Source organism: Galeopterus variegatus, unplaced genomic scaffold, assembly GCF_000696425.1.
Source record: "Galeopterus variegatus unplaced genomic scaffold, G_variegatus-3.0.2 Scaffold2142, whole genome shotgun sequence".
In the NCBI taxonomy this organism is placed as follows: Eukaryota; Metazoa; Chordata; class Mammalia; order Dermoptera; family Cynocephalidae; genus Galeopterus; species Galeopterus variegatus.
This window is the reverse complement of record NW_007728253.1, coordinates 80,402-93,210: the sequence shown is the minus strand read 5'-3', so window position 1 is coordinate 93,210 and position 12,809 is coordinate 80,402. Positions and strand designations below refer to the sequence as shown.

The following is a 12,809-nucleotide window of genomic DNA, read 5'->3' as shown; positions in this document are numbered from 1 at the left end:
TTGCTTTGGAAGGGGGGAGGGTGGGGCAAGCAATTTCCTCCCATGTAAAATAGAGAAAACTTGGCTTTCTGGCATCAGTATCTTACCTGAGTTTAAACCACCCTTCTATAAGTGAACTCATGCCCTGCCTCCTGCTCCCTTCAAAGTTTCTCACCTTGTTAATAAAACAAAGAAAGCCAACACAACACTCGTTCCCAAACTTCTCTAGTTCCGTGAATGGTAGAAAAATTCTGGCAGTCACCTTGATTGGAAATTTTCAGGTCAACCTTCATGGTGATTTATATCTTTTCAAAAATATTCCCCACATCTTTTCCTACCTAGCATTCTACCTGACTTTGTTGTTCACCTCACACAAAAGCCTCCTGTGTCATTCTCACCCACCCCATGCAACTTGTCCTCTGCCACTAGGCTTGCACGGTCATCTCATCATGCCACCAGCTTCCAGCCCAGTGTCATGGTCATGCCTGCAATGTGCTGCCCAACACAGGAGCCATCAGCCACATGTGCTTCTTTAAGCCTACATTTAACCAAAATTTGTGTTGAAAACTCAGTTCCTCACACACACTGGCCACATTTCAAATGCCCAAGAGCCACACATAGCTTGTGGCTACTGCATTAGAGCAGATGACAGAACATTTCCATCACCGCAGACAGTTCTATTGGACACACACACTGGCCACATTTCAAATGCCCAAGAGCCACACATAGCTTGTGGCTACTGCATTAGTGCAGATGATAGAACATTTCCATCACCGCAGACAGTTCTATTGGACGGTGCTGGCCTATATAAAATATAGGCCTATATACGTAAAATCCAGATTCTTCACACCAGCATCCAAGGCCAGCTGTCATTTAGAGCCAGCTCATACTTCCCAGATTGCCTGCTACTTTCCCAAAACACTGACACTTGGCTTTGTTCAGGCCAGCCTCTCCTGTCCCTCCAACAAATTGTGTTCACCTGTGACTCTGTGCCTGTGCTCATGGGATGCCCCCCACCCCCCTCCCCCATTGCCGAGACAAATGAGTAGGTAAATCCGAAGTCACAGTCTCTACAGGAGTGGGATTTTTTATCATGACAAAAGGCAATGAGATGTATGAAATTTTTATCCCAGCAAAATGCGCTGCTAACTAACAAGCCCAGGGAAAGGGGCCTTTCCCCAGAAGACTGTATTGAGCTTCCAGCACGTCAGGACTTGCGAGATGATTAAATGAAACGCCACTTGTCTTGGCACTTAATACTGATTTGGGTCATTTCTTATTTAATTTTTTTCACATGGGCCCGTATTTTTTTCTCCCAAATAAATTGTCAGGTGATGGGAAGCAGAGATAAGTTCTTACATGTATTTCTTGTGCACACCCCTTTTCATCTCATATTTCCATACCAACGATGGGTCAGAGGTTGCAAACTGGCCACTGCCTGTAGGCCAGGTACCATCCATAGGAGTGTTGTTTTGTCCAGAGTGTATTTTTAAGAACTTTGAATCAGTTGCTGACATTTAAAAATTGCTATTTCTATTTTCTTGAAAAACCAGAGTATGTGGCAAACCTGGGCAAGCATTCACACATAGCTCTATTAGCTGGAGCTCAATGCCACCTGCTCCCTTGAAAGAGGGAGAGTATTCTGTTTACCTTGCTTCCCCTGGTTAGTTCACTCCCTTGTTATCTGCCTGGCCCCTGTAGGCTTCTGTGTTTACAACTCTTGCGGAAGACACTCAATAAATTAACTGAGAATGGAAATACTACACTCTGTAAACACAGCCAGGCAGCCCTTAATGCCTGTCTTAATGGGCAATGTGTTTGTTTTATGCAGCTAAAATCAAACTTCTTATTTTAGCCCTTAGCTGAAGACATTAACCTCATGGACAGAGTTTAGCTATTCTTCCCGGACTTGACAAGAACTCATAATGGATTAGGGAAATGGTCAACTGGAAGAACAAAAAGCAGCCAGCCTAAATAATCACAGGCAAATAATTGAGACACAAAGAGTATAAAATTGTTCCGTGAACACTGAGTGTTCCCTAAAACCACGTGGAAATCATAGCCCTCATGATGATGAGTGTTGCTGGCAGCTGCCCAATAAATCTGGGGCTCGATACAGAAAGCCTAAGCCTGCTGGTTAGCTCTAACCCATTTTGGCTTCTCTCTTGAACGTCTCATTATAGACTACAGTGTTCTAAAAACTGCTTTCATGTCTTGCCTCCCCCACTTGACCGTAAGTTCCTTATAAACTCCTTTGATATTTTTCTTATTCCTGGTGCAGTAGATCAAGGGATCCTTAACCTGGGATCTACGCATTGACTTTAATCACAGGCAAAAACACAGTGGATTGTCAAAGCTCCTTCTTAAACAGCACATGCATACCCCATGGGAAGGTCTTCAGGACTGGGACAGAAATTTAACCTCAAGGTATTTGTATAAAAACACAGTAATGAAATGCATAGGGGCCTTGATAGCACTCATCTGGTCTGTTAGCTATCATTCCAGTTTTTTGTCTTGTGTGCATTTGAAAGGTATAGCTTCTTTGTTTTCGTTAGGGTCGTGGATAAAAATGTTAAGCCACACAGGGCCAACTCGTGCAGCACGCTGGTAGAGACTAAGTGAACAGGGAGCAAAACTGTCATTCTTCGGAAGCACCAGTCCAACCATGTACAAACACACTAATCATATTTAATCCATACTTCTCCATTTGCCTGAAAGGATACCAGAGAATCTTCCAGATGCCTTTAAATCAAAATTTATTAAATTTGAACATTCTCCTTATCGATGAGTAATTTAATGACTTTTTCATAATAGGAAATGTGGTTAATTTGATGTAAACTACATCTTCATGAATTTCTCCAGGTTTGTAAAAGACAAGTGTTTCTTCTCTAAATGTATATAAGCCTTATGTTTAATAATAAGGGGCCTTGGTGTTATCAGCACCACACTCTCCCGAGTGAGCCACGGGCCGGCCCAAGCAAGAACTTTTAAAAACTAAAATTTATAGTCAATTTATAACCAGGAGTAGTGGTGCTTGGGAACATATTTTACCCACGAATGTTTTTGAACATTAGTTTTGTTGCTAGGAGCCATTAATTTATGAAAATCAAAGCATGGTAAGGTAAGATATCCCGGGAAGTCTGGAAAAAGAGACTTTTATGAAGTGGGCTGAAGACACAAAATCTGAGAGGCTTAGAAAATGGGGGGGGGGGGGGGGGGGGGGGGAGCATTTCACATGAAAAAAAATTTTTTTAAATACAAAAGCAGGAAATGTTTAAAATTTTAGTGGAAAGTCATGTGTCAATTAAAGGATTCATATACCAGACACAGAACACTGCATACCCTTAAGAGCCATCTTCTTAGGAATAAGAAGCATCTTCTAACAACTATCTTCCCTCAATATTCTATTGTGTTAAATGCAGTAGCAGAAGAATGGCCCCCAAAGATGCCCATGCCCTAGTCCTTGGGACCTGTAAATATGTTAAGTTATCTGGCAACAAGGAGTTAAGGATGCAGAAGAAGGTAAGGTTGCTAATCAGCTGCCTTTAAGATAAAGAAATTATCCTTGATTATCCAGGAGGGCTCAGCGTGAACACATAGGTCCTTTAAGTGTCAGAGAGAGAAAGGCTGAGAAAGACTCAATCAGCCATTCCTGGTCTTGAGATGGAAGGGAGCCATGACACAGGGAATGCAGGCAGCTTCTGTAAGCTGCAAAAGACAAGGAAACTGACTCTTCCCTAGAGTCTCCAGAAAGGAAAGCATCTCTGTAGACACCTGGATCTTAGCCCACTGAGACCCATATCAGACTTCTCACCTACAGAAGTATAGATAACATATTTGTGTTGTTTAAGCCACTAAATGTGTGGTAATTGGGTATAGCAGCAACAGGAAACTAAGACAGTACCTTACAACTGTTTTGGAGAAAGAAAAGCCCTGTAACAATATTATTGGCTAAACAATAAAAGTGTTCCTCTTTCTGAATTGAAGAAAAAAAATAAAAAACACTCACCTTTTTATAGGTTTTTTCTTCGTTTTGTTTTCCAGGTGCTGCATCTCCATTTTCAGCAGCAGACGACATCTACGAGCAAAATATTCCTATTTGAATTTAATCTTTAGATGCTATGGAAAGTTAACCTCCAGATATTAAGAAAGATGCTATGAAAGTCCAACCCATATCATGTAACTTTCTTTCTATAAGGCCTTTTTAAAAACTTTTCTTCCAATTATAAATGCTTACTGTAAAAATGCCTGGAAAGTACCAAAAAATATGAATCAAAACTGAAAAAATCACTCTTAATTCTATGCTTTAGGGCAACTCAATTTTGGCGTATTTGTTTCCACATTTTGTTCTATGCATTTTCATATGAAAAATATTATAATACCATTTTCCCAGTGTTTTTTCAGAAAACACTTATGTAATAAGCACCTTTCCCATTTGATTATAAAAATATCATTGTATGATTTTTTTTTTTTTGTAGTTTCTCACAGGGCCTGGTTTTCCAAAGCCTTGCAGTTTCAAATATTGACCTTGCAAGGACCGGAAATTTTCCCCAGGCTAGTGAGTCTCTGTTGCTAGATAAGAATTTTTTTTTGTAGTTGCAAGATACACCACTGTATGGAAACCATTATGTGTTAATACTTTAGTTAATATCAAAAGACAGTTGAGGCAGTTGAAGGGTTTTACTCCTGAAAACAATAAAACAAAAACTACTTTGTGTTTATATCTTTGTGTAACTTCAATGTTTTCTTGGATTAGATTCCTGGAATTACTAGGACATATTAGGGTATTAAGAAATTTAAACCTCTTACTACATTTTGCTAGATATTTTTCCAAGAATATACCCGTTTACATTATGTGACCAGGAGAGTTATCAGCAGTGAATGGGAGCTGCTTTCCTTACACACTTAGCAGTGACTATTATCATTTTAAATATCTTTGCTAATCTGACAGGTGAAAGAAAGCATCTTCTGATATTAATCTGCATCTTTGAAAATTACTAGTGAAACTTAACATAGTTTTCATATCCTTTTTAGCTCTTTGTATTTCTTCTTTTGAGTTTTCTGTTGTTTTGCCCATTTATCTATTGGGGTCTTAGTGTTTCAGTTATTAATTTTTACCTATTATGGTTACTAATATTAGTGATTTCCTTATTGATTTTTATGTTTTTAAGGTTATTAGTTTGTTGCCAAGCACATTATTAATATTTTTCTATATTGCTATGTGTCTTTCAATTTGTTTTATAATTATAATATAAACAAGTTTTACATTTTTACATACTCAAAACTATTGACTACCTTTGTGATTTTTTCCAGTGTTTTCAGATAAAATACTTTTTCTCATTGGGAGATATCAGATGTTCAACGTATGTTTCCCTTGCTTTTTATGATAGGATTTTCACATTTCACTTTTAATTCATCTAAATTTTTAAAATCAGTTACTTCCATGATAGACAAAGGTCACTGCATAATCAGGGAACCACAATATTTAAGAGTCTTATCTTAAATTTCATAAAGAACATTTAAATACACCAAGGAGAGATAAAATTTCTGACTTCCTTATGTCTTTAAAGCATGCTTTAAATCCTGGACTTTTAATAAACACAATGTATGCTAAACCTAAGAATTCGCCAGTCATCTCTTGGCACTGGTACTAAATGAGTTTACCCACTCTTCCCATAAGCTTGCTATGACTGAAAATTTACCATGCAAGAAATGAAAGCACGGACCATGAGAAGCCAATATCATTAGATCTATTACTGCCCACCAGTCAAACCACTCTCCTAAATAGCTTTTCAATTCCACTTGTGTCCATTCAGTATGTCTATACTAGAATAGGGAGTCTTCAAGGACAGATGCTTCAAACTACTGCTTCCCATACTGTATTTGCTTAATCTATTTAGAGAATAATTAATTTTTCTAGTATCTTTTTTTTTTTTTTGTCTTTTTTCGTGTCCGGCAATGGATCGCAACCCTCAGTGTTGCTCCCGCGCCTCGCTCAGCCAGTGAGCGGGAACCGGTCTGTATGTGGGATCCGAACCCTCGGCGGGAGCGCCACCACGCTTCCCAAGCAGCGCACTATAGCAGTGCGCCACCGGGCCGGCCCTCTAGTATCTTTATAATAATACTTTGATGAGTTTTGAATAAAATATTGGGGGAACTAAACTGTCTGAAGGGCTTTATAATATCAGGCTCACGGTAAAAACACAAACCTTCAACTGTTAATAGAGCCAACAGAATGAAGACGTCCCTGAAGAATGCCATTTCAGTAACTTCACTTCTAAGACTTTGCAGCTTATAAAACTTGAAACATTTCAAGAGCAACTCTGAAAGGTGCTTAAAAAACCAATCCTGATGAAAGGTTGACTAACTGGCATAAATGGAGAATGGACAGATAATCAGATGTTTTTAAAGTATCTTTTATTCCTTTGTAAACCACCCCTGAGTTGACAGTAGGAAAAGAGGAGGAGAGAAATGGGTAAACCTCTATTTATAAAAATCAATTCCTTTTAAGCAGCACAGAACAGATAATAATGACAAAGGAAGGCCATGAACTATCAGCTGGATTCAAAAGTTTTTTCCTGTAGTGTGATGTTTAACAAAGGTCACACGGACCTATTAACCAGGGACATCCGAGTAGGAAAGACCAGTGAGATGCTTGGGATGCCTGGTAAACAACAGAGGACTGTTAAAATGGTCACAGTGCTGATGACTATTTTTTCCTTGTGGAGTATACTAAAAAGCATATGTATTTCACAGGGCCTGGTTTTCCAAAGCCTTGCAGTTTCAAATATTGACCTTGCAAGGACCGGAAATTTTCCCCAGGCTAGTGAGTCTCTGTTGCTAGATAAGAATTGTGGCACAATAAGGTTGCTGGCTCAAAGACAGATTAGTTACTAAATGATATCTAAATTGCTGTAAGAAGGAATGTTTGCTAAGACCAAGCTGTTGTTGATAGGACCACTTAATTGTCCACTGGAATGTCATCTGGCTTGTTTCACTGATACCAGCCTATATTGTTAAACTATAACCCCACCTATGTTTCTTCCTGTAACTTCCTGGTCTGGAAAATAAATGCAGGAAGAGAACCCCAATTCGGGGTTAATTTCCTGAGGAACAGATGCCTCTTGCTGGAGGGCCCCAGGGAAGTTAACCACTTCAGGGCTTCTCACTGCTCAGAAGAGATGGGCTTTGAGTAATCCTTTGTGTCTCCATCACCCAGGGGAAGTGGGGTGAGAAATCCGTGGGGGGCAAAGCAACACAAAGCAACAGTTCCTAGACTTGTTATGTTTCTGCACCACTTAAGGTACATTAATTGTAACTATGGAAGCTGTACTGGATTGAATTATGTCCCCCCAACACTCCCTGAAGTTTGAATTGTGCCCCCCAAGTCTTACATATTAGAAACTTAGCCTCCACTATGACTGTTAAGAGGGTGGGAAATCCTATTATGGTAATCAAAAGGTGGAGCCTTGAAGAGGTGATTGGATTGTAGGAACCTGCAGTAGTGAATGGATTAAAAATGGTGGTCAGGGGCATGGTTCTGAGGGCTTTTTTTTTTTTTTTTTGAGACCGGCTGCACCGCGCTCAGCCAGTGAGCACACTGGCCATCCCTATATAGGATCCGGGGAGTGCTGCTGCGCTCCCAGCACCGCACTCTCCCGAGTGTGCCACGGGCTCGGCCCCTGAGGGCTTTAAAAGAAGAGGAGGGTCTGTCTTTCTCTGTTGCTCTCTCTGCTTCCACCATCTTGCAATGTGAGACCCCTGGGTCACTGTCGCCACCACCAGATGGACCTTGGACTTCACAGCCTCAGAAATCGTAAGCAATAAAAGTCATTTTTCTCTATAAATCACCTGCTTCCAGGTATTTTGTTATAAGCAACAAAAACAGACTAGTACAGAAGCCAAGATAAGTATGAATTAAAAACACTGTTTTCAAAAACATTATAAACATGTATATATATATCCATGTATGCATAAAAGGAAGGAGAAAAGACAGGGCTTTAAAAGAAGAGGAGGGTCTGTCTTTCTCTGTTGCTCTCTCTGCTTCCACCATCTTGAGGCCCCCGGGTCACTGTCACCAGCACCAGATGGACTTTGGACTTCACAGCCTCAGAAATCGTAAGCAATAAAAGTCGTTTTTCTCTATAAACCACCTGCTTCCAGGTATTTTGTTATAAGCAACAAAAACAGACTAATACAGAAGCCAAGATAAGTATGAATTAAAAACACTGTTTTCAAAAACATTATAAACATATATATATATCCATGTATGCATAAAAGGAAGGAGAAAAGACGTTCTCAGAAATACCGTGATTATCTACAGATGATGGGATTATGAATGCTTTTGGTCTTCATTTTTATATTTTGCTATGTTCTCCAATATTCTGCAGTGAGCACTGCTACATTTAAAAATAAGAAAAATACTAATGCTATTAAAAAATTGAACCACACAGTAATTAATAGCTGACACCACATCTCCTGGGTCTTGCCCCTTTAGGCATGCCGACACTCATAAACATTCCTGTTTCTGTTTGCTTAATGTTTGTTTTAAATTTGATAATGTCAAAATTAAAGGTCATAAATTATATACATGTTTTAGAATATTAGTAAATAAATATACAACAAAAAAAGGTAAGGGCTCAAAAGAAAAAAAATTTAAAAAAGAAGAACAAAAATACTTAAAAAAAATAAAACAATAACAAAGAAAAAATATTAAAAAGAAAAAAAGAAAAAGATAAAAAGGTAAGAGCTGTAAACTGACTGAGTTGGTCAGAATTAATTAAAAATATAGACTGTATTTCCGTACCTTTGTCAATGAAATGGCAGGTCATCTGTAGTTGGTAGAGATAGGTGGCCTATTCATTGCTGAGACTGTCTTCTTTCCCAGGTTCCTGTTAAAATAGAAATCACTGGTCATTATTTATTCATATCCCTACCTCAGCTCTCGAAAAGGATCCAAGGTGGCTATACAGACACATACAATGTAATCAGTTAAAATTAAAATAAAGGAAGGAATGTGTATGAGGGAAAAATAAAGGTGGGAAACAAGATGATGACAGCAATCTGGGCTATGCAGAGAACACAAGCCATGTGACCTGGCAAGGTTGCTGAATAAACTACACAGTCTCCAATTTGACTCTCAGATTCCCAGTTGCCACAGCAAAGGAAGACGTGATCAGTTATCAGCTGCCCAGTGTTGAAGAGATAAAAGCAAACCAGTTGTTCAAACAAACCACAGGTATCTGGGGATTGAGGCTAGAGTGGACATTTCTCATAGAGGGGACTTGATGTGTGGACAATTTTCAATATTGTCCCTATGATAAATCAACTGTGATTTTCATAAGGGTTGTTTAGATGACAGAATTTCAAAGAAGAGTTCAACAAACCTCTTTTGCTACAATTATGTTTTATACAGAAGAGATACTTGCTTGTTATGATCAATTTTAAAAGTGCAGAGAGGTATAAAGTAAAAATGAATCAGGTCCCACCCTTTTCTCCTTGAGAAAAGCAATGTTAAGTTTGTTGTACAGCCTTTCAAAATATTTCCTATGCTTGTTACACACACACACACACACACACACACACACACACACTTCTGCCAATTGCTCTTTCCAGTATATTTTAGATATTTTTTCAAATCTCTATATTCTATCTCATTTAAAAATAAGTGCATAACATTCCACAAGATGGACATACCATCATTTAACCAACCACTCCCTGTGAATGAACATTTGGACTATTTCCAGGTTTGGCTACTATATATAATCAGCAGGAATAAACAGCCTTATTCAAACATCCTTAATGTTCTAGTACCTTTATTTCTATGGGAAAGAATCCTAGAAGTGGAATTGTGGGGGCCAAATTTGATAAGCATATTAACTATTTGAATGACTATTGTTACATTTCTTTCTATAAAAAGGTTGAAGCAATCAGTCCAATGGTGCATGAAGAGAACCTGCTTATTGACATACCAATTCCCATTGGATGTTCACCATCTTTAAAACTGTTTGCCAAACTTATGGGCAAATAAGGGCATCGCAGTTGTTTCAATCCATGTTCTCTCACTTCTAATGAGGCTGATCCTTTTTACAGGCTTACTGGTGATTTACATTTCCAGTTCATGCCCTTTGCCTATTTGTATACTGGAATGTTTATCATTTTTCTTTTTTAATCAATTTGTAAGATCTCTTAGTATATTAAACATTAACTGTGATATGGGTTGCAAACTATTGTTCTTCTTTTGGCTTTGTTTATGGTGTTTTGTTATTCAGACATTTTTAATTTTTACACAGTGAAATCTACAAATTTTTCCTTTATTGATTATGGAAGAGAGTTCTCCCTAACCTGATGTTACACATGTATTCTCCCATATTTTGTTCTAATACCTTAACATTTTCATTTTTAAAATTAGATCTTTACTCCAAATAGAATCTAATCCAAATGGAATCTTCCCCCAAATGGATAGCTAATTACCCTAACATCATTTACTTTATAATCTTACTTTATAATCTATCTATTCCTTACTAGAAAGCCATGCACCTTTAGAATACAATAGGTTTTCCCATGTACCTCAATCTATTTATGGACTATACTCTGTTCTAAAGACTTACTTGAGGATTCCTGAGATAAAATCATATTGTTTTAAATGCAGTAACGTGACCATATGCTTTAATATCTGCTGGTGCAAGTTCCCCATACAGACTATTTTTCTTTCAAATTTGGCAATTTTCTTGCATTTTTTTTTATATGAACTTTAACATCAATGGATTGATCTGACAACACCTTCACCCTGTAAGTTGGGATTCTGACTGGAATTATATTAAATTTATATACTGATTTGGGAAGGATTATTATCTTTGGAATTTTAACTTTTCTTATTCAAAAAGATGGTATAGTTCTTTGCTTCAAATATTATTTTACGTATTTTACTACAATCTTATTTTTTTGTATTTGTCATAAAGTCTTACCAAACTCACTCCTAGATATGTCCTTGATCACTCTTTTAAATAGGGATTTTTCTATTTGCATTTGTAACCAGTTATTAACCCATATGAAGAAAAACGATTAGGTTTTATCTATTATCTTTCTTTCACCCAGTCATTTCACCAAATCCTCTCCTAGAATTCTAAAAGATTTTAGGCAGTCTCAGTCACATCACCTGCAATATTTATACAACTTATTTCAATTTCTTATTGCATTTACTGAACTTCTATAACAATGCTGAGTCATAGCAGTTGAGTAATGGTAGTAGTGCCAGACATTAATAACGTAATCCTTCAGTAGTCATCATCTACCATGATGCTTTTGTTGGTTTGGTAACATGGTAGGTTCTTTCTGCTATTCCTAATTTACTATTAGTTTTTATTAGGAATATCTGCTGAATTACATCGAATGTGTTTTTAGCATCAGTTGGTGAAATCACACAATTGTTCTCCTATATTCTGCTGTACCAATTCATGATGTTGAGAGATTTCAAAATGCAAAATCATCCTTGGATTTCTAGAATAAACCTTAACTTTGATTTGATTTGCTAATCCTTTTAAAAGAATATTTTCATGAGTGATATTGGACAATTGTTGTGGTCCCATCTTTTCAGGTTTTGGTATTAAGGAATTGATATTTTTCATAAAATTGGAAGGCTTTCTATCTTCATACGCATTCAGAAAAAAACTGAGTTTCTATATTTATCTCGAGATTTATAACCTCTCTTGATCAAATTTTGGTAATTTATAATTTGTTAGAAAACCATCAATTTCTTTTAGATTTTTAAGTTTGTTGCCATAAAGTTGCACGTAATATTTTCTTACTGATTTATTTTAATCCTTTTGGGATCTGGGTAGTGTCTTTTTTCTTAGTCCTAATGTTGTGTGTGTATATGTATTCTTAATATTATATATACATTTTCATTAGTCAGATTTTCCCTTTTTACTTGTTTTGTGGCTATTTCCATTGTTTTTAGCTTTTACTGTTACTAATACCTTCATTCTTTTGGCTTTTATAAAAAATTCTTAGATGCAACACTTAGTTTACTTTTCATTCTTTTTTTAAAAAATAGCACCAAAAGCATTTAGGCTATTAAGTATTCCCATATACATTAGCAATTTCCCCATAAATTTTGATGTGAAGTGTTCTACTTAATTAATTTCCAGATAATTTGTCATTTTGTATTTGATTTTCAACTTGATTCAAGAATCATCTATAAGAGGGTTTCTTAATTTCAAGCATTTACATCTTACTTACTATTCTTTCATTACCAATTTCTTGTTTTATTGCATTGGGATCAAAAACAGATGAGTAAAATATCCTCCCCACCCCCCACCTCAAATTCACTAAGTTTTTCTCTATGGCCATAGAAATGGATTTTTTTAATAAATATTCCGTAGACACAAAAGAAAAATGCACATTCTCTGTTTATAGGGTACAAATGCCCTATATAATTACTACCCTGTATTATTGTCTACTTTGTCAAATTATGAAAGAAATACCAAAATTTCCTAATATGATTACAGTTTTATCACATTCTCCTATACTTCTGATTTTTTTTTTTTTGCTAACATTCCATAACTATGTTGATTAGTGAATAAAGGAGATGCCTATAACATTGCTCTTGTGAGCTGTACTCTTTACACCTTAAAAATATATATTTTTCTCATTTAATAATCTTGATCTTGGATTCCATATTAGTTGATGCTAATATTCCCACTTCTGCTTCCCTTTTGTTTGCATTTGCTTGGCATATCCCTGTCCGTTTTATCTTCAGCTTTTTTAGGCTGTCATTTAGTTTTACCAATGTTTCTTATAAATAACTTAAAACTGAATTTTTATTTTGT

The 12,809-nt window shown here is 36.8% G+C and overlaps 1 protein-coding gene across 4 annotated transcripts in view; it reads right to left on the bottom strand.

Moving 5' to 3' along the window:
- The window catches only part of PIP5K1B (phosphatidylinositol-4-phosphate 5-kinase, type I, beta), a 195,788-nt gene extending 186,916 nt beyond the window's left edge, over positions 1 to 8,872 (bottom strand). For 3 of the 4 annotated variants that reach the window (XM_008580663.1, XM_008580664.1, XM_008580662.1), the window contains exons 1-2: positions 8,786 to 8,871; positions 3,989 to 4,057 (exon numbers count right to left, since the gene is read on the bottom strand). In XM_008580663.1, coding sequence (XP_008578885.1) covers positions 3,989 to 4,057 — 69 coding nt within the window. In that variant the 5' untranslated portion in view covers positions 8,786 to 8,871. Of the gene's footprint in view, positions 1 to 3,988; positions 4,058 to 8,785 lie in introns of all 4 variants that reach the window. The other variant, XM_008580661.1, reaches the window with a different exon arrangement.
- Between the last annotated feature and the right edge of the window lie 3,937 nt (positions 8,873 to 12,809).